Raw genomic sequence first — 20,520 nt, forward strand, 5'->3', positions numbered from 1 at the left:
TAATCTGAGCACCCAACCCCCACACCTCATGGCTTTTCTCTTGCCTTTCAATGCATCTCCCTGAAAAAATCTACCTTTACTCAACTGTGGCTCACTCTTGAATTCTTTCCTGCACGAAGCCAAGGACCCACGCTTGGCAGGGCACGTCCCAGGGGCTCAACCGAAGCCTGGGACACAGCCCTTCTCATGCCCCACATCTGTTTTCCTGCATCACACTGATAATGTAACAAATTGGGGACTAAAAACGCAGAAAAAGAGCTCTCGTGGGATCTATGAGCTGGAATTCTAGAGGTCAGCCAGGCCAGCATAATTTCATAAATGTGGAAACTCATCAATAGAGAGGTGAAGTGATTCACCTATGGTGATAAAATTCGTATTTGATGATGATGATGTAATGATAATGATCAATAACAGTCATGAGGGGGAGGAGCAGAAGGGGAACAAAGGAAAGGTTCTGGACAGGTGATGTTCTGAGAACACTTCTACTGCGTTCCCGTCCCTACTCTAGTCCAATCATTAGCCTCTCTTCTGAGCTGAGCAGCTGCTGGTATAGGGGGCAAATGGGTCCCAGCGGGTGAGGGATAATGTTTTAAAATGTAGGTGTTATTATTATTCAGGTATGATGAGGTCAACGGGTTGGGGGATAACTGCCACTGAAAAGATAGTATGTTATTCACAGTTCCCAAGGCGGGAGGGCACCCCACATCCTGTACGGCCACATGAGGAAGCACCAGGGTCAGTCAGGAGGTAGAAGGAGGAAGGAAAAAATGTGGGCAAGAGGCTTTATTGTATTTTTTTGTGGGAAGGAGTGGGTTGTTGGGGTAAGCAGACTAAGGTTTAGGATTGGCTAGTTTGGATAATTTCAGTGGGCTCTGCTAGCAGTCTGAGAGCTGTCCCTGGGGTGATTACGGCAGGGGAATAGCGGCCCAGAGGGTAAGAGACCAATAAAGGACAATAAAAGAACTCAATAAAGGTTCAGGGTGTGGGTTCTCAAGTAGTTGGTTTGCATATGAAAGGCACATTCACAGGAGACTGGTTTGCTAGTCTCTAGGAATTGGCTAACTCTGAGAAGGGCAGTTCCTCCCCAGTAAGTAAGGCCCCAGATGTCAAAGCATCAAAAATACATTCGGTAGTCAGGGCGAGTATACCTCAGTGGTAGAGCATGTGCTTAGCATGCACAAGGTCCTGGGTTCAATCCCCAGGACCTTGATTAAATAAATAAATAAAGTAACTAAACTAAACTAACTTAATTACCTCCCCACCAAAAAGTAATAAATTTTTTTAAATACATACAATAAAAAGGTATGATTAATATAGATTAGAACAGAAAGAGCTGTTACAAGATTTTCTGCCCTCTGAGCTGGACAAGAGCCTAGCAGCTAGAGGCAGGCAGCCTTGGGTCAAAGATCAGAGACAGTACCCTAGAGAGAGCTTGAAACAACATCTGTGAGCTCCTGAGAAAGGCAGCAACTGTCGCTAGCTTGCTCCTCCTTGGTTCCCAAGGAGGTGTATGTCTCCAGCTTACTGGTCTACCTGCTCCAGTCAGGTCCCCTCTTGGCTGGCTCCAGTCTATCCTCTAATCTATTCTTCACCCAGCAGCCAGGGTAGTCTTTCGAAACAGAAGCTGCCCTCTTCACCTCTTCCCGTTAGGCTGCCTCCAATCCACTTGACTCTGGCTATACTGGTCTCCTTGCAGATTCAGAATATGTCAAGCTTGTCCTGACCTCAGAGCCTACAACTCACTGCTCCCTCTGCCTCTGCTATGCATAACTCCACTATGCATATGCATATGCATAACATTTAAGGTCTAGGATTAAATACCACCTCCCCAGAGAGGACTTTCTCAATTATTCTCCTTAAACAGGTACTACTTCCTTTGTTATTCTTTATCAGAAGATCTTTTACTACACTAATCACAATGTATAATTACATACATATACATAATTCATCATCATCTATAAGCTTTCTATATCCTTGATGATTTCCTGTCTCATTGTTATCAAATACATATTGTATTTTATACAATATTTATTGCATTAATTTAAAAAAATATTTATTAAATTTTATACATACTTATGAAATTTTATAAATATTAAAATATTTATTTTATATAATATTTATAATATAATAAATGATGTAATATGCATTCCTACATATGATTTGTTTACTTGTTTATTTCTGTCTCCCAAGATGAGAGCAGAAACTACATCTGCTTTAATCTCCAGTAGCTTCCCAGGACCTCACAGAGAGGCTGGCACATGATATGTGATCAAAAACTATTTGTTAAATAAATGGAATCTGGGTATTCATAAAAATTGCCCCATGTAAATGCACTTAAATGATAGTCTGCCTGAAAACTACTTAAACTTTTTCATCAGTGACTTGAATGTAATACATGTTTGAGTGTTCTTACCAATTCTCATTTTTGTTTTGGCCAATAACATGACATGAGGAAGATAGATATTTTTCAAAGGCAGTACAGGACTTGCATAGTCAGTATTTGATGAAGGAAATTCAATTGTTTCTCCAAAAGTTAGCATCTGTAAAAGAAACACTGTGATGAGTAATTAACTAATGTGGGCTGCAATACGGAAAAGACAAAAGTAAGTTTCCAAGTCTTGTGGACACCAAGGCACTCTCACCTGTTCAATAAGAATGTTGTGAGACTGAGTCAACAAATACAATTTTTCTGTTTTCAGAGAGGAAGTTTCCTTGAATTTCTCAGCTTTTGTTAAATCATCCAGCAAAAGCATGCTTCTCACCAGGGTTAAATGAGATCGAGGAGAAATAAACTCACGTTCTTCAAGCAAATGTATTATATCCTAGTAAAATAAAATTATTCTGGTTGATAGTTCCATTTGCAATTCACTGAAACAAGAGCTGGCCATATTGATTGTTATGCATTCAGTACCTAATGCAATTTAAATTCTCTCCTTTTGTTCTAAACGGAATCCTTTGGTAAATACCAACGTGAATGAGGTTTCCTTCCTACCTGAAGGTTTTTTATGATGTCTGCCTTTAAATGCTTTTCTTGCAGGCCAATGATTACAGCTTGCATCAAGAATTCAGCCTGTAGTTCTCTGTCACCTACACTTTTTGCCTCCACACACACTTCATTGATGAGGCTCACATAATCTGTTATATCATTTTCTAAAATAAACAAACGCAGTTACTTAAAATGCACTGAGAAAGTAAGAAATTACATATGTGTAATACACTCAATGTTCATCACAGGAATATTGTATAACATAGACGAACAGGAAGATATAAAGACAGAAAACAAACACACTCTACATGAAATATTGAAAGTAAATGTGTTGTATTTTCGGGGGGGGGGCTCCTTTACGGTATTCACATGCTGCAAAAGCAGTAATGATATGGCATGAAATAATTTAATTTGGGAGATGGGTGAATAGATAGGTTTACATATAGATAATTATTAATCATTTTAAGTATTAACATTTACATATTCCAGGCTGTGATCTAAGAACTTTATAAATTTAACCCACTTAACTCTGGAAATAATTCTATGAAGTAGGTACCATTATCTCCATTTTACAAAGGAGGAAACTAAGACATAGTAGGATTAAGAGATTGGGCCAAGATCACAGAGCAAAGTGGTGGATAGAGCATTAGAACTCAAGGAGGGTAGCTTTAGAATCTGCTCTGGACCCTGGTACTACGTGGCCTTCCTAGATGACCAAAAGACTTGTGCATTAAAATTTGAAATCTTCTGGCCTGCTTTGCATACATCAGCAACATATATGCCATTTTCAGTGATACAAGGGACTGTTGAAAATGATTATTCTCATTTAATAACCTGAATTTTTTTATTCCGGAAAGAGATTAAGCTACAAAGTTATAAAATACTAACGTTATAATAAAATATATCTCAATAAAACCTCCACTATCTAAATAAAAGCAAATTTTATGAAAATGTTAAGCAGATAGGCTATTTGTACCTTTCATGATTCCAATGCCACGGATCTGTGCAACAAACGCCGTCACCAACGCTAAGCGGCACCTCAGCCACAGGTGAATGTTGAAATATTCTCGAGAATTTAGGGAAACAGGATCTAAAAACTCAGTATCATCTTTATTTTCATTGGCCTAAACAGTAGTAAAATGATGGTTATCTTTCCATTTAAAAATGTCCAAGTTCTACATTAATGCTAAGTGTAACAAAAGAGAAGCACTGATATCATTTAATAGCATTAAATTTCTAATTTTAGAAATTATTCTCGAACATTTTATAGAACATAAAAAATACACAAAAAAACAAACAAGTAAATAAAATCACCCATAATCCCACAGTCTTCTATTAACATTTGGTAAAACTGCTCTCTAGCATTTCTTTTCCTCTATACACTCACTGTTGAATAGTTTTGCTGCCTGAATTTTTTCATAGCAAATTATATTATTAGCAGTTTCCATATCCTCAAAAATTGTATAAACATCATTTTAAAGGCTGCAAAATAATAAATAATACTGGCTAATATTTATTGAGCGTTTATTATATGCCAGGCACTGTGCTACATGCTTTATACACATTAGCTCACTCAATCCTCCTGACAAGCCCAAAAGGGGTTACTATTGTTTCTGTTTTACAGATGGCAGATGGGAGACCTAGGAAGGTTAACTATTTGCTTAAACTCCATCATAGTTTGGCAGAGGTTGGGATTCAAGCTTGTGTCTCTCTGAATTTAGAGCCCACAGTTACATTGCTGTTCACATTCCAAGCATACCATAACTGATTTACCATCCTCATTATTACACTTTACAAAAGGGTAGCCAATGTTCAGAGCTACTGGGAGGAAGGTGGCAAGGGAACTATTCCCAGGGGGGAATCACTCTTAGATACTTAGGAATTGAGAACAATCCCCATTTGCTCTAGGAATTTCCTGCTACCCACCTCTGACAGCTGATGGTGTTAACTAATCAGCAACACTTGCTGTCAAGGAGTGGCTACCTGGACTTGGAGGGGGCTGGAATGTGACAGACACGAGAAGTGCAGAAAAGTGAACAGAGGCCCCGAGGCAGGATGGTGATTAGAAAGGATACACCAAGTACTTGCGGGGTCTAGCATTTAGATTAGGAATACAGAAAAAATGCCTATCAACATACCTTAATCTCTGCCTACATTCCTGTTACTACTGAAAAGCCAAACCACACTTAATCTAAATCAGGGTTTCTCAGCCTCGGCACTATTGACATTACTGTCATGGGAATCTGTCCTGTGCATTATAGCAACATCCCCAGACTCTACTCAGTGGATGCCATTAGCACCCTCTCTGGTTATGACAACCAAAATGTCTCCAGCCATTGCCACGTGTCCTCGGGGAGGCAAAACTGCCCCCAACTGACAACCACTGCTCTAAGTGAATTTTCAGAATAGGATTGCTTTTTAGTATTTATACTGCTTTTAATATAGTAAGAAATGAGCCAATTAGTTTTGCTTTTTTCTAACGACACTAAATATTAGCGATTAAGCTTAATAATTAAGCTTAAATAATGAGCAAGGATTCTATGTGATGAATCTTTATATTTTAATCCTAAATATCCCTGTATTATTAAATTACTTGGTCTTTTCAAAGTCCAGTGAAATTTCAAAGAATGTGTGACATCAGTTGTCAAATAGATTTAGGAGCTTAAATGCAGAAGAATCTGACTATGAGAAATCCAAAGTACGAAACAGCACAGGTGTCACACTGGCAACGCTAACGGAGTAATAAAATCAAAAGTGAAATGAAGAGCAAATCCTGTGAAACAACTTTATTTAGTAGTGACATCAGATCTAGACTACTAGAATGATACACCTAGTGGGACGTTCGTGACTATTACTATTCCATCAGTTCCCAAATTTACACAATTTTTAAAGTATTTTAAGGAACTTGCCCAACGTATACCATTTAATAGCATCAATGGGGCTTAGACACAGATCTTTTTACTCTGAATTCAATTTTTTTTCCTACTTTACTTCTCTGTTTCACTCAAATAATTAGAGAATTTCCTAGCATGCCAATAGTCATTGTATAATACATATGATAAGGATAAACATTAAATTCATACATACGGAAGTTCCTAGAGAGACAGAATCCTCTGTGTCATCTTCTACCACCTTCGTTTTAAAAAGTTTTGAATCGTGGAGAAGTTTAAGTGTGGAAAATACTATCGCAGCACTAAAACAGAGAATATATTTTAAATGATCGTAGTATTACACCTGTGGTATCTGCATGTCATTTCCTAAGTCTCCTTCTCCAAAAACTCCCCAGACTCCCATCCACCCCCATACCATTAGGAGCCTCTTCTACGTGCCCCTTTAGCACCCTGCCCTTAACCATAAGGTAGCACTTATCACACAATTTAATCGTCTGTAAATTGCTCTACAGTGTGTCTCTGCTCATTTATCTTATTCACTGCTGAAACCCAGCATCTAGTGGCTGAGGCATAATAGAAGCTAAAAAATATTTTTAAATGAAAATGAGTGAATAAGCGAGTAAATGAATGAATGAATGTTTCTAAGATCTAAAATAAAATTTACTGAAAAACCATTAATAAAATGAGCACATATGTATTTTACATACATCAGAATGTGGTTCTCCAGCTTTTTGATGTTATAGAACTGTGTTGCTTAACTCTGTACACTTGGAAACTCTTAAGCAAAACTGTTGCTTAATCAGAATCTAGCAGTGCCAGAAGGGAAATGTACTTAAGAAAATAGAATCTAGGAGATAGATCGGAATTCTCCTCACTTCCTATTGCTTGGTATGTAAATTTTTCTTTACTTTAAACCATCACATCTTTCTTCCCTGTAGAATGATATTTATAATTGATGTCACACTTCTTTCGAAATATTTTAATAAATATCAAGAGGCTTCTTCATTTGAAAATCTATTCCAAAACAAAATTAAAAATACAGAATAATCTGTATACCTGAAGATGTTTATTTAGGGCTACTTTATAACACAAAAAGATTGGGTGAAAGTCAAGTGGACAATATACCCACTTATCTAATTCTCCACTTGAATAGTGAGTGGCAATCACATTTAAGAGGTGTTATGGGTTGGACTGTGTAGAAGCCCTAGCCCTCAGTGCCTCAGCATGTATCCTTATTTGCAAATAGAGTCTCTACAGAGGAAAGCAAGTCAAAATAAGGTCATTTAGAGTGGACACTAATCCAGTATAACTGGTATCCCTCCCTAAAGGGGAGACGTGGACAGAGGGACAGACACACACAGAGGGAAGGTGATGTGAAGACACATAGGGAGAGAACAGCCCCGTGACCAGAGCAGTGCATCCACATGCGCAGGACACCAAGGATTGCCGGCAAACTCCAGAAGCTGGAAGCAGCAAGGAAGGGCTCCCCCAGGAGCTGTCAAAAAGACAATGGTCCTGCCAACACCTCAATTTTTGGACTTTGAGCTTCCAGAACTGTGAGACAATACTGTCGTTTTAAGCCACTGAATTTGGAGTGGAATTTTAAGCCACTCAATTTGCACTTTCTTATGGCAGCTCTAGGAAACTGGGGCAGGTTAAAAGCAGATCCTCTTGCCTGCTCCACCAAAGCTGCTCCTCCCCTTCCCTGTTCTCCATCCCAAATAGAGAGCCCAGTATCACCATTGCTTCCCTTCTGCCTCAAACCTTCTGTTCAATCCATCACAAGTTCTGTCAGCTTCAACTTCAAAATATGGATGCTAGTCAGCAGGTCCCCGCCTTCTCAACTCCTCCACTGCTAAGGCCTTCATCCTAGCCATCATCATCTCCAGGCTGGACAACTGTGGGAAATTTCCTGGCCAGCTTCCCTGCTGTGGCTCTTGTGCCTGCAGTCCTGGTCTCCACAGTGGCCACAATGATCTCTTTTCCAGATGTAAACTGGATCCATCAATTCCCCTTCACACGTTCCTGAAGCCTCCTACATCCCTGGACTGTGGTCAGTACACCACCAACTTTGGGTGAGTAGTGAGGTTTCTGGCCAGCTTCCTCGGTGTCGATGGATGCTTGTAAGAAGGCACAGTCTCTGTTTGTAGGCTCCCAGATAGATACCGATGCTCAAATCTTAACTACATTTTAAAGCCTCTTTTTGCGTGTGTATCTACACGTTGTCTTAAAAGAGATTTTTCTCTCTTTTTCTGCAATCCTTTTTTTAAAAAATGATAACTGGAAATTTACTAAGTGTTCACCACCTGTCAGGTGCTGTGTTAAATGCTTCCTGTGAATAAATAAATTCACCACAAACCTACAAGGTAGATATTACTATCATCCCTATTGTATGGATTAGTTCATCGAGACCCAGAAATGTTAAAGGACTTGCTCGAGGTGACTCGACTAGAAAGAAGCCGCAGGATCGGAACCAGGCAACTGGCCCCTGAGCCCATGCTCTTCATCACCGTGTTAGTATAAAATGTGGCCTCTTTCTTTCACAGTTCTACCAAGTTTGATTTTGTTTATGCTGGCGCAGTGTCACCTGGTGTCACATTTGTGATTATTACATAGCTGTTGTTACTGCACCTTTTACAATATGAAAGGCCTCTTTGCCCAGTTTAATGCCTTTTGCCTTGCATTCTACTTGACAGTCTTCATGAAATGGATTATAAGGCTATTAAGTGAGGTATTTATTCTATTATTTGTTCAAAAATATGTATTGAGCACCTGCTACAGACCAGGAAAAAATCTAGGTGCTGTGGATATAGTCCCTAACTTCAGAGTTGACATTCCATTGACAGCAGGGTGTTCTTAGGAAACAGGAGCACACGGTAAACAGACAGCACTCAGTGCACATTAGTCATTATCATTATTAGTACATAAAGTTGGACGGGGAACGTGGGGGTATGGAATTCATTTTTTTCCTAAGTTTGTAATCAGCATCAAAACCTTTCCGCAATTGACCAGAATATCCAGCCAGCCAATCTCCCTAACTTCCAAGAACCTGTAACGATGTCCTTGTTATTAACAAGGTCAGATACACAGCCCCTGCCAATGAACTGAAGCCAAATACTCTTTCCTTATTCCCTGAATGCCTTTCTCTACAAAAGCTTGCAGCTCTGTCCCTTGCTTTGCAGTTATCTGGACTCCTGAGAGTGGAGACGACCCACTTCATGATGTATGAAGTAAAATTTGCTTAGATTAAAAAAAAAAAAAAACCTTTCAGCAATGACTGAATTTCAAACTCCTAAGACTTTACCAAGTCATTAAAATGGTTTAGATACTTTTATTTTTTAAGGTATTGTTTATGATTATCTAAGCTTACCAGTTTTTTAAAAAATGAAACTAAACAAGCAAGAAAACAACAACCAAACAACACATAATGCTGATTGGGTGTGTTTACAGGTACGGAATTTCCTCTCGCCTCCATGAAGGACACACTCATGTTTTAAGACACCTTGTTTACTGAGTAGCTACAGAGATTATTACTGGATGGCAACTAGCAGACTTTGGAAGAAGAAAACCCATTCTTCTAATCCGAAGCCCAAATTCTGACTTCAAGGAAAATGAGGTACGAGGTCTGGAACCTTATTAATCCCAAAACTTGGTGAATAAAATGGAAGCATATTGGTATGTCCCAGTCCACGTGGTACAGCTTAGTTGCACCATGGAAAACTTCTAGCTTCTCCTCTATGCTAGGGAGACAGAAATTGTGGGCGGATTACCCACTACAAGCAGTCCAAATCCCAAAAGAAGGAAGTTTCAATCTGATACAAAATTAAAAGGCTCAAATGTTATCCCATTTAGACAATACACAAAATAAAAAGGAGAATAGAAAGGAATACTTTTAAAAAGACAGGATTATTCCAAAATAGAGCAGCAGTCCTGAAAGAAGCGGAAATACAGTTTGAATAACTTTGATCCCATTTACTTCTTATTAACATTCATGACAAAAAATGGTCAGTTTGTTCTCATAAAATCTATGCAGCTCACTCTGTCACCCGAGGGAATGTGCCATTCGATTTCCTTGACATATAATTTTATTAGAAGTATCATGAAATGTCAAGGTAACCATCATTTGGAAAAGGGACTGTCCAACACTCTCAGCAGCGCCCAAACAGAAGCTCACGGAGGGTAAAGTTCACCTACGAAAACTCCTTCATCTTGACAGTAGGCTTCCCCCAGTGACAGCTCTGCTGCAAAAAGGCAGTAACATCAAAGTTTTTGCAGGTTTTGTCCCAAGGGCCAGGCTCATGGATTTAAAATTGGGTGATTCTGGTAGACTTGCACATTATTTGCATACTTCTATCTGGACTTCAAATTGAAGTCCTATTATGACACTCTTTTCTCCTTTCTGTGCCAGTTTGTAATTTTTAGTTTCACATTTCCTTATTCCTCCCTTTAAAAAATCACTCATATCCTCCACACTAAAAGGGTGTAAAGACATACAGAGAGCTGGGGAAAGAATGAAGGTAAGTTGACAAGAAATATTTTCTACAGCTGCTGTAGCTCTCTGGGATACATTTTGGAGAAAAGAGTTCTATGTGCTTTCACAGGAAATCATACAGTCACATATTTTCCCTTTATATATTTCATATATATAGAATATGTGTAATTATATATAGTATATTTAAACATGTAAATATGCCTACATATATATTTATATGTTGAAATTATGTATTTTCTATAGGAAATCATATAGTAAAGGTTCATTCTATTGTCAAACTTCAGTAGGGAAAAGGGTGTATTATCATACTTTGCCTATTTTAACCATCAATCAATCAATCATTGCATCAATCAACTGTCATTGTATTCTTAAAGATAACTATAAATGTGACACTACTCTAAACAAGTGGGTCTTGAGTTTTTTTAACCTTAGCACTAATTTACATACTTAAACATTCCCACCAGCAGTATAGGAGGGTTCCCTTTTCTTCACACCCTCTCCAGCATTTATCACTTGTGGACTTTTTAATGATGGCCATTCTGACTGGTGTGAGGTGATACCTCATTGTAGTTTTGATTTTTTGATAATTAGTGATATTGAGCATTTTTTTAATGTGCCTATTGGCCATTTGTATGTCTTCTTTGGAGAATTGTTTAAGTCTTCTGCCCATTTCTTGATTGGGTTGTTTGTTTTTTTGTTATTAAGTTGTATGAGCTGTTTATATAGTCTGGAAGTGAAACCTCTGTCAGCCACATCATTAGCTAGTATTTTCTCTCGTTCTGTAGGTTGTCATTTTGTTTTGCTTATGGTTTCCCTTACTGTGCAAAAGCTTGTAAGTTAACTAGGTCCCACTTGTTTATGTTTACTTTTATTTCTATTGCCTGGGTAGATGGCCCCAGGAAAATATTGCTAAGATTTATGCCAGAATATTTTGCCTATGTTTTCTAGGAGGTTTATCATGTCTTGTTTTACATTTAAGTCTTTAAGCCAATTTGAGTTTATTTTTGTGTATGGTGTGAGGGAGTATTCTATAACTTCATTGATTTATATGTTGCTGTCCAGGTTTTCCAACACCACTGTCTTTTTCTCCATTGTATATTCTTGCCACCTTTGTCAAAAGTTAATTGACCATATGTCCGTGGGTTTATTTCTGGGCTCTCTATTCTGCCCATTGATCCATATGCCTGTTTTTGTGCCAGTACCATGCTGTTTTGATTCCTGTAGCTCTGTAGTATTGTCTGAAGTCTAGGAGGGTTATTTCTCCAGCTTCGTTCTTTTTCTTCAGTATTGCTTTGGCAATTCTGGGTCTTTTGTGAGTCCATATAAATTTTAGGATTATAGTTCTATGAAAAATGTCCTGGGTAATTTGATAGGGATCACATTAAATCTGTAGATTGCTTTGGGTAGTGTGGCGATTTTAACAATATTAGTTCTTCCAGTCCAAGAGCATGGGATCTCCTTCCATTTCTTTAAGTCATCTTTAATTTCCTTAATCAACGTTTTGTAGTTCTCCACCTTTAAACATTATTGAGAACCCCCAAAGAGCTCCATCAATATTTACCATATTGGAATTTAAGCTGAGAAATGTTTAACTTCATTAACATTAATTAATTCATTTAAAAACAAAAGTCACAAACCTGTTACTTGTCAATATATTTTTTGGAAAACAACTATATTTTCCAAAACAAACAAACAAAAAATTAGTGAGAAGGATGCCATTGTTTTTGCCTTTTTGCAAATCCCTCTTTAATATTTGACTTCATAAGAGAAAATCTACTTAAAGACTTTCATATCTGTCTCTACATTCAGTCTGTTTTAACATAATGTTTTCATTGAAGCATATGAGGAAGACTAGGCCTCACACAGATGGTTATTGGACATGGGGGAATATTTTAAGAGCCTCTTCAAATAACTGTGAATATTCTTCATATGCCAATATATGACAAGTGATAGTTCCTTAAAAGTTTGTTGCTCTGTGGAATCTAATACCACACACTGATGAACTTTTCCTGCTCAGTTACATTAAAACCTATTGGTCTCTCTTAACTAGGATTTTGCAACATCATGCAGTAGCCATTTGAAAAACATTAGCTCCCTGAGCCATTTAAAAAACATTAGCTCAACTTCTTAATGGTTTTGTTTCTTTGGGGTTTTGGGGGGGGGTGGTATTAGATTTAGTTATTTATTTATTTTTAGAGGGGGTACTGTGGATTGAACCCAGGACCTTGTATATGCTAAGCATGTACTCTACCACTGAGATAGACCCTCCCTGCTATATCCTTTAATGTTGAAACATTTCATTACACAACTTAAAAAAATGATGCTTAATATCACCATCAGTCTCATCAGAAAAAAATCTAAGCATTAGCAAACTGTCAAGTTCATGGTGGCAAATACAAAGTTTCCAAAAGTCCAATTTTCCTATTAAAGTTTAGATTTCATCATTGGCAGCAAAAAATATTAGTTGCTTTCCTAGAAGTGGCATGTTCATTTTTGCTTATTTTCAACAAAATGCCTGTCAAATACCCAAATCTGAATAATCATAGTTCATTAGTTGTTTTTTCAAATAAAAATGGTGTCCCATGGGTGGGGGTGGAAATAACTGGTTCAGCTCTCAATTCATTCACACGTGTGCTCTTCCTCAAGACAAGTACTAGACTGCAGTATGCAGCACAAGTGCTTTAGGTGTATTTCCAACTTAGTATTCCCACAGAATACTAAAAATATATTCAAGCATAGGGGTTTATAAATGTAACAGATTCTACTGCTTCATCAAAGGAATTTTTAAGTGAATCTGGCTTTTTTTTTTTTAATTACAGATGTGCGGTAATGTAGAAGAGAATGACCACTATTCTGGTTTGGTGCCACTGCTTTGATTCATGGTGAGCAGCCAGAAGCTTTACCACTGTTGCTTTCGCATCATCAGTGCAAATAAAAACACAGTGAAAAAGGCAAATGACATCTTAGTTTTATAAGCTATTATTTTAAAAGTTTACTATGTTATAAACTATTGTAAAAATAATTTCTACCTTACAGATCTCCCTGAAAAGGTCTCCAGAACACTCAGAGATCTGCAGACCACACTTTGAGAATCACTACTCCAAACAGATTTTATGGATTTTCGTTATTACTTAGAAACTACAAAAATGATAAATTCTCCCAAACCTATACTGTCTCTAGCATCAGATCAAATCTAGACATGGTTAATCACGGAATAGCCTTCAGTCAAGGCTCACACTGTTAAGACGATTGCATGTTTCCAATCAAAGCAAAGGGAGATTTCTGCTGAATTGGTTTCCCCTTTGCAAAAGCTACAGGTAGGCTTCTCCTGTTTAAAGAGAATAACCATCTATAAATTAACTCCACTTCCAAATTATGAATCTAAGGCATAGAGCTTAATGCATGGAATTTCAGTATGAGAAAGTTGAGAGAAAAAAAAGTTTTTCCATCTGATTTTATCATTTCTTTTTTCCATTCAGTGATTATTTTTCATTTCTAAAATTACTGTTTGTTTTTTTTCCCAAATTCATCTGTTCATTTTTTATCTTGTCTCATTCTCTTCCATCCTTCACATTTTTGAACAGTTTGTTTCTTGGGCTGTAAAGTCTGCCATTTAATATGTCTGCTAACTCTCTTTTGTGGCTGTTTCTTCATTTGGTTCATAATATTTGATTGTGTTCTGTCTTTACTGGGAGTTATTTTCCAAGGGAGCCCTGCATTTCCTAGTTTAACCCCTATGAGACAGTTTTGGTTTTGTCTTTATTCCACCTCTGTGATGCCGGACCAGTTTCACGGTTAATTTCTGCATTTCACTGGCAGTGCCAGTTCGGACCCCACAATTGCCAACAGCATAGAACTGAGGACTGATTTCTCTTGGACCACTCTTTTTCCATCTACACTCAGGGCAGGCAGCAGCTTCCTTGCTGGTCCCTAGAGACCAGTGTGGAATCCCAAGCTAGGGGATAATTTTATTCTGTATAAGAGAAACAGAGAAGACTGAACTGGGATCCTACTCTACTCTGTACCAATTATATCAGAGCATTAAATCTGTCCTCTCTGTTGGGGTCATTTTCTTTAGCATAGATCATCACTTTCATCTAGAGAAAACTTGTCTCAACCCAACTTCTGCCAATTGCTGTCACCCTATTCCTCTACTCCCCTTTACAGTAAAACTCAAAAGAATCATCTTTATTTGCTCCAATTTCTCTCCTGCCATTTTCTCATAAAACCACTCTAAACATGACCTTCCCCCCATTGTCTTCTAAAATGATTCCTGTCAAAGTCACCAGTGACCTTCATGTTGCTAAATCATCCAATGGTCAATTCTCTATTCTCATCTTAATCCATCAGGACCTTTTGGCACAGGTGATCACTCCATTCTCCTTGATACAGTGTCTTCACTTGACTTTCAGGATTCCATAATATTCTGGTTTTTGTATGTTATTGGGCATTTCTTCTCAGTCTCCTCTGCCGGTTCCTCATTTTCTCCCCAGTCTCCTAGAGTCTGAGTACCAAACCCAACCCTCAGTCCTTGGTCCTTTTCTTTCTTTCATCACTCACATTCCCTAAGGAAACTCATCTAGTATAGAGTCTTTAAATACTATCTATATTCTAAAGACTCCAAGAATATTTGACATCTTCAGTTGTACCTCAACGAGACATCTCAGTCTAAACGTGTCCAAAATATAATACCTGATCTTTCCCCTAAATAAACTGCACCCCACAATCTTCCCATTTTGTTTAGGGACAACTTTTTCACAACTCCTCTCTTTTTCTCACAACTCTATATCCAATGCACCAGCAAATTCTAATCCTCTACTTTCAAAATATACCCAGAATCCAATGACATCACTCTCCTCCATTGCTATCACCCTGGTCAGAACCACCACAAGTGAGATGAAAGATCTGACATTAGCAATTGCATCACATTTTAAAAATCATCCGCCTACAATAGTTATATTAAGTGGTTCAGCACAGCATAGTTTAGAAGATGTTATTTTTTCAAAATAGAGCTTGTTTTTAATATTTTTCATTGGTTGTCTAGAAAATAAACTCCATAGGTGTTATTTGTTAAAAGCTATAAGGAATTTAGGTTCTGTCTTTTAAAAAATGTATTAATTAAATTTAAAAAGGGAAGCTCTGTGAATTTGTTTGACACAAAATATCCTACCTATGTGCTTTAATGGACCAATTACTTTGCTGAGAACTATAGTTTTATTGTTTGCGTTTTTTTATTGAGGTTTACGTAAGTTTACAATGTTGTGTCAATTTCTGGTATACAGCACAATTCTTCAGTCATACATGAATATACATATATTCATTTTCATATTCTTATAGTTTTAAGTGTAATAACATATGAAGACTCCCCTGAATAATAAAAATCAAGTCTGCTCTATTAATCTAGGAATTTACAAAACTTATATAAAATTTAGGTATATTTAACAAATTAGGGTGAAACTGGGCATGAAGAGACTCACCTGTATGCCGCCCGGTGTCTCTGCATGGCAACTGCAGCCAGCTGAAGCCTGGCCTCCACCACAATCTCCAACTCGCCAGCCGAGCACTGAGAGAGGTTCTTATGGCCGGGGGGCTCCATCTCTGATATGAGGGAGTTTAGCCTGTCCTCCGCTTCTGTCAGTAAAATTGACTAAAGAAGGAACACCACATAATCACAAACAGTGCCTCATTCTTATTCATCAAATATTGTTCATGTACCGAAAAGTAACAACGAATGGAAGACCAGAAAGGAAATCTGAACATAATCATCAAAGAGAGCTCAGTCAACAGGAAAAAGGCAGCAGAGAATGGAAATGGAAGTAATGACAAGAGCAAGCATGCAGGACAGTTAGCCTTTACTGTAGGCACAGCCGATGCTCACACATGCTTATTTGCAGTAGTTGTGTCCTATAAAGTTGCTGCAAACACTGAGCTAGCGGATCCCAAAGCACTATTCCTAGGGGAAATACAGGGATAGCTTCCTATGAGCCTCTGGTCACAGCATTTTTGTCAACTGATCAATATGTAGCCCTGTTTAACAAGTGTTTGTATTTAAAGACACATTGTTTAATATATAGTGTAGATTCACTAATCTTGAACTCATGGCCAATAGCTCTGTAACTCGTGGCTGACTGAAGCTTGTCTAACATGTTTTCTCCATAAGGTACATCGCAGCCTTTCTGAACTTAGGATCACTAGACAGCACTTCAGCACTACATTTGGGGGCCATTTCAAATAGTGAAATCACCACCACCACCACCAAAAAATACATAAAAATGCAAAAAGCTTGACAATAAATAGACCATGAAAAGGACACTTGTTTACAGTATGAGAGTGGAAACATAAAAGGCAGCATGGCTGGGAATGTGCACGTCAGGCAACTCAAATTTTTCTATGCTCTGCACCTGTCCCCAGATGACCACCAAAGAGCCAAGAATATTGATTTTGAGGTTATAATTAAATTTCAGCAGATAAGCAAATTAGCAAATACTGAATCTGTGAATAATGAGGATAAACTGTATTTCAAATTAACTGGTAATGTGAAGGAAACGAGATTTCACAGTGGACTGCTGTAAACAGCACTATCTAGGAAATAGCAGCCTGACATGGCAAAAGAGAAAAGGGACCAACCAGTCTTTTAAGGAATAGGTCTCTAAAAACTTGTTTGTATAGAGCAGTAAATCCTATACAAGTACTAGGGTAATTTACTATAATTATTAAGAATACGATCTGTACTTTATCAGTTACATGGCCTTAGTGAATTTCTTACTGCCTAAGTCTCAATTTACCCATGGTTCACAACATAGCTCAAAAATGATGAATACCTGTATCAGAGTTATGAAAATTAAATAATCATGCAAAGTGTCTGTCACGGAGTAAGCACTGAATAAACGGTACTGTTTTTGTTACTGTTGTCATCAATATTGTTATTAGGAAATGTCAGAGGGCATGGAATGCTCAAATCCCATCAAGTAATCAATCTTTTCCACAGCAACTTATCCAGGTTATAAAGTCAAAGTCTGACACCTCTGGGCATCTGCTTTTCTCAGGGGAAGTCCATCTCCGGCCCCAACCCATGCTCATGCAAAAAAGCTACCTGGTTTCCCCAGAGCAAACTCAGCCCTGAAAGTCGGCCTGTCTATGGCCTAACAGTGGGCATTTTGGTAACTGATGTACTATGTTTCGAAAAAATTTTCAATCTTACTTTTAGTGTGCTAAGAGTGAAGTCATCTTCCATTTTTGTAAACTGATAAGTTGAGTCTCTCTCATTCTTTAAACTCAGCTCTGTAAGACATAAAATTTTGGAAGAACTAAGGATATCTGCGGTCAGCTTAAATATCAATTCTAATTTATAAAACTCATCATTAGTTGAGAAATTTAATGTCTAAAAGACAACCACAATGACAATTAGAAACATATTGTTCTATCAAGGGTCCCTAAATATCATACATTAGAAGACCGAGGCTCATTCTTTGATTTTTTTTAACTTTTTTTTATTGAGTTATAGTCATTTTACAATATTGTGTCAAATTCCAGTGTAGAGCACAATTTTTCAGTTATACATGAACATAAATATGTTCATTGTCACATTTTTTTTTCGCTGTGAGCTTCCACAAGATCTTGTATATATTTCCCTGTGCTATATACAGTATAATCTTGTTTATCTATTCTGCATATGCCTGTCAGTATCTACAAATTTTGAAATCCCAGTCTGTCCCTTCCCACCCCCCCCATCCCCCTTGGCAACCACAAGTTTGTATTCCATGTCTATGAATCTGTTTCTGTTTTGTATTTATTTGTTTTTTTTTTTTTAGATTCCACATATGAGTGATCTCATATTGTATTTTTCTTTCTCTTTCTGGCTTACTTCACTTGGAATTGTCCAGGGACATCCATGTTGCTGCAAATGGCATTATGTTGTTGCTTTTTATGGCTGAATAGTGTTCCATTGTATAAATATACCACCTCTTCTTTATCCAGTCATCTGTTGATGGACAGTTAGGCTGTTTCCATGTCTTGGCTATTGTAAATAGTGCTGCTATGAAAACTGGGGTGCAGGTGTCTTTCTGAAGTAAGGTTCCTTCCGGATATATGCCCAGGAGTGGGATTCCTGGGTCATATGCTAAGTCTATTCCTAGTTTTTTGAGGAATCTCCTTACTGTTTCCCACAGTGGCTGCATCAAACTGCATTCCCACAGTAGTGTAGGAATTTTCCCTTTTCTCCACAGCCTCTCCAGCATTTGTCATTTGTGGACTTTTGAATGATGGCCATTCTGACTGGTGTGAGGTGATACCTCATTGTAGTTTTGATTTTCATATCTCTGATAATTAGTGATATTGAGCATTTTGTCATCTGCCTATTGATCATTTGTATTTCTTCCTTGGAGAATTGCTTGTTTAGGTTTTCTGCCCATTTTTGGAATGGGTTGTTTGTTTTTTTCTTATGTCGTATGAGCTGCTTATATATTCTGAAAATCAAGCCTTTGTCGGTTTCATCGTTTGCAAAAATTTTCTCCCATTCTGCAGATTGTTGTTTTGTTTTACTTATGGTTTCCTTTGCTGTGCAGAAGCTTGTATTTTTAATTAGGTCCCATTTGTTTATTTTTGCTTTTATTTCTATTGCTTGGGTAGGATGCCATAGGAGAACATTTTTGAGATGAATGTGAGATAATGTTTTGCCTATATTTTCTTCTAGGAGGTTTATTCTATCTTGTCTTATGTTTAAGTCTTTGATCCATTTTGAGTTTATTTTTGTGTATGGTGTAAGGGAGTGTTCTAGCTTCACTGATTTACATGCTGCTGTCCAGTTTTTCCAACACCATTTGCTGAAGAGACTGTCTTTTTTCCATTGTATATTCTTGCCTCCTTTGTCAAGGATTAGTTGACCAAAAGTTTGTGGGTTCATTTCTGGGCTCTCTATTCTGTTCCATTGGTCCATATGTTTGTTTTTGTACCAATACTATGCTGTCTTGATGACTGTAGCTCTATAGTATTGTCTGAAGTCTGGGAGAGTTATTCCTCCAGCCTCTTTCTTTCTCTTCAGTAATGCTTTGGCAATTCTAAGTCTTTGATGGTTCCATATAAATTTTATTATGATTTGTTCTAGTTCTGTGAAATATGTCCTGGGTAATCGGATAGGGATTGCATTAAATCTGTAGATTGCCTTGGGCAGTGTGACCATTTTAACAATATTGATTCTTCCAATCCAAGAGCATGGAATATCTTTCCATTTTTTAAAGTCTTCTTTAATTTCCTTCATCAATGGTTTATAGTTTTCTGTGTATAATTCTTTCACCTTCTTGGTTAGGTTTATTCCCAGATATTTTATTACTTTGGGTGCTATTTTAAAGGGGATTGTTTCTTTACTTTCTTTTTCTGCTGATTTATCATTAGTGTAAAGAAATGCAACTGATTTTTGAACGTTAATTTTGTAAACTGCTACCTTGCTGAATTCTTCAATCAGCTCTACTAGCTTTTGTGTGGACCTTTTAGGGTTTTCTATATATAGTAACATGTCATCAGCATAGAATGACACTTTTACCTCTTCTTTTCCAATTTGGATCCCTTTTATTTCTTTCTCTTGCCTGACTGCTGTGGCTAAGACTTCCAGGACTATGTTGAATAGGAGTGGTGATAGTGGGCATCCTTGTCTTGTCCCAGATTTTAGTGGGAAGCTTTTGAGTTTTTCACTATTGAGTACTATGCTGGCTGTAGGTTTGTCATATATAGCTTTCATTATGTTGAGATATGTTCCCTCTATACCCACTTTGGCGAGAGTTTTTATCATAAATGGGTGTTGAATTTTATCAAATGCTTTTCTGCATCTATTGAGATGATTATGTGGTTTTTGTCCTTTCTCTTGTTGATGTGATGTATTACATTGATTGGTTTGCATAGGTTGAACCACCCTTGTGTCCCTGGGATGAACCCCACTTGATCACAATGTATAATCTTTTTTACGTGCTGTTGGATTCTATTTGCTAATATTTTGGCAAGGATTTTTGCATCTATGTTCATCAGAGATATTGGTCTGTAATTCTCTTTTTTGGTAGTGTCTTTGCCTGGTAGTATCAGGGTGACGGTGGCTTCATAGAATGAGTTTGGGAGTATTCCCTCCTTTTCAATCTTCTGAAAGAGTTTGAGAAGAATTGGTA

The 20,520-nt window shown here is 37.6% G+C and overlaps 1 protein-coding gene across 7 annotated transcripts in view; it reads right to left on the reverse strand.

The window, feature by feature from the left end:
• The window catches only part of CFAP54 (cilia and flagella associated protein 54), a 247,555-nt gene that overhangs the window by 60,348 nt on the left and 166,687 nt on the right, over positions 1-20,520 (reverse strand). For all 7 annotated transcript variants that reach the window (XR_012078525.1, XR_012078523.1, XR_012078522.1 and 4 more), the window contains 7 exons: positions 17,571-17,650; positions 15,847-16,016; positions 6,074-6,179; positions 3,963-4,110; positions 2,993-3,150; positions 2,643-2,822; positions 2,414-2,540 (listed from right to left, as the gene is read on the reverse strand). Coding sequence is in view for 3 of the 7 variants with exons in the window: in XM_072973225.1 (XP_072829326.1) it covers positions 2,414-2,540; positions 2,643-2,822; positions 2,993-3,150; positions 3,963-4,110; positions 6,074-6,179; positions 15,847-16,016; positions 17,571-17,650 (969 nt within the window). In the remaining 4 variants the exon portion in view is untranslated. The remainder of the gene's footprint in view (positions 1-2,413; positions 2,541-2,642; positions 2,823-2,992; positions 3,151-3,962; positions 4,111-6,073; positions 6,180-15,846; positions 16,017-17,570; positions 17,651-20,520) is intronic.

Source organism: Vicugna pacos, chromosome 12, assembly GCF_048564905.1.
Source record: "Vicugna pacos chromosome 12, VicPac4, whole genome shotgun sequence".
NCBI classification, from domain to species: Eukaryota; Metazoa; Chordata; class Mammalia; order Artiodactyla; family Camelidae; genus Vicugna; species Vicugna pacos.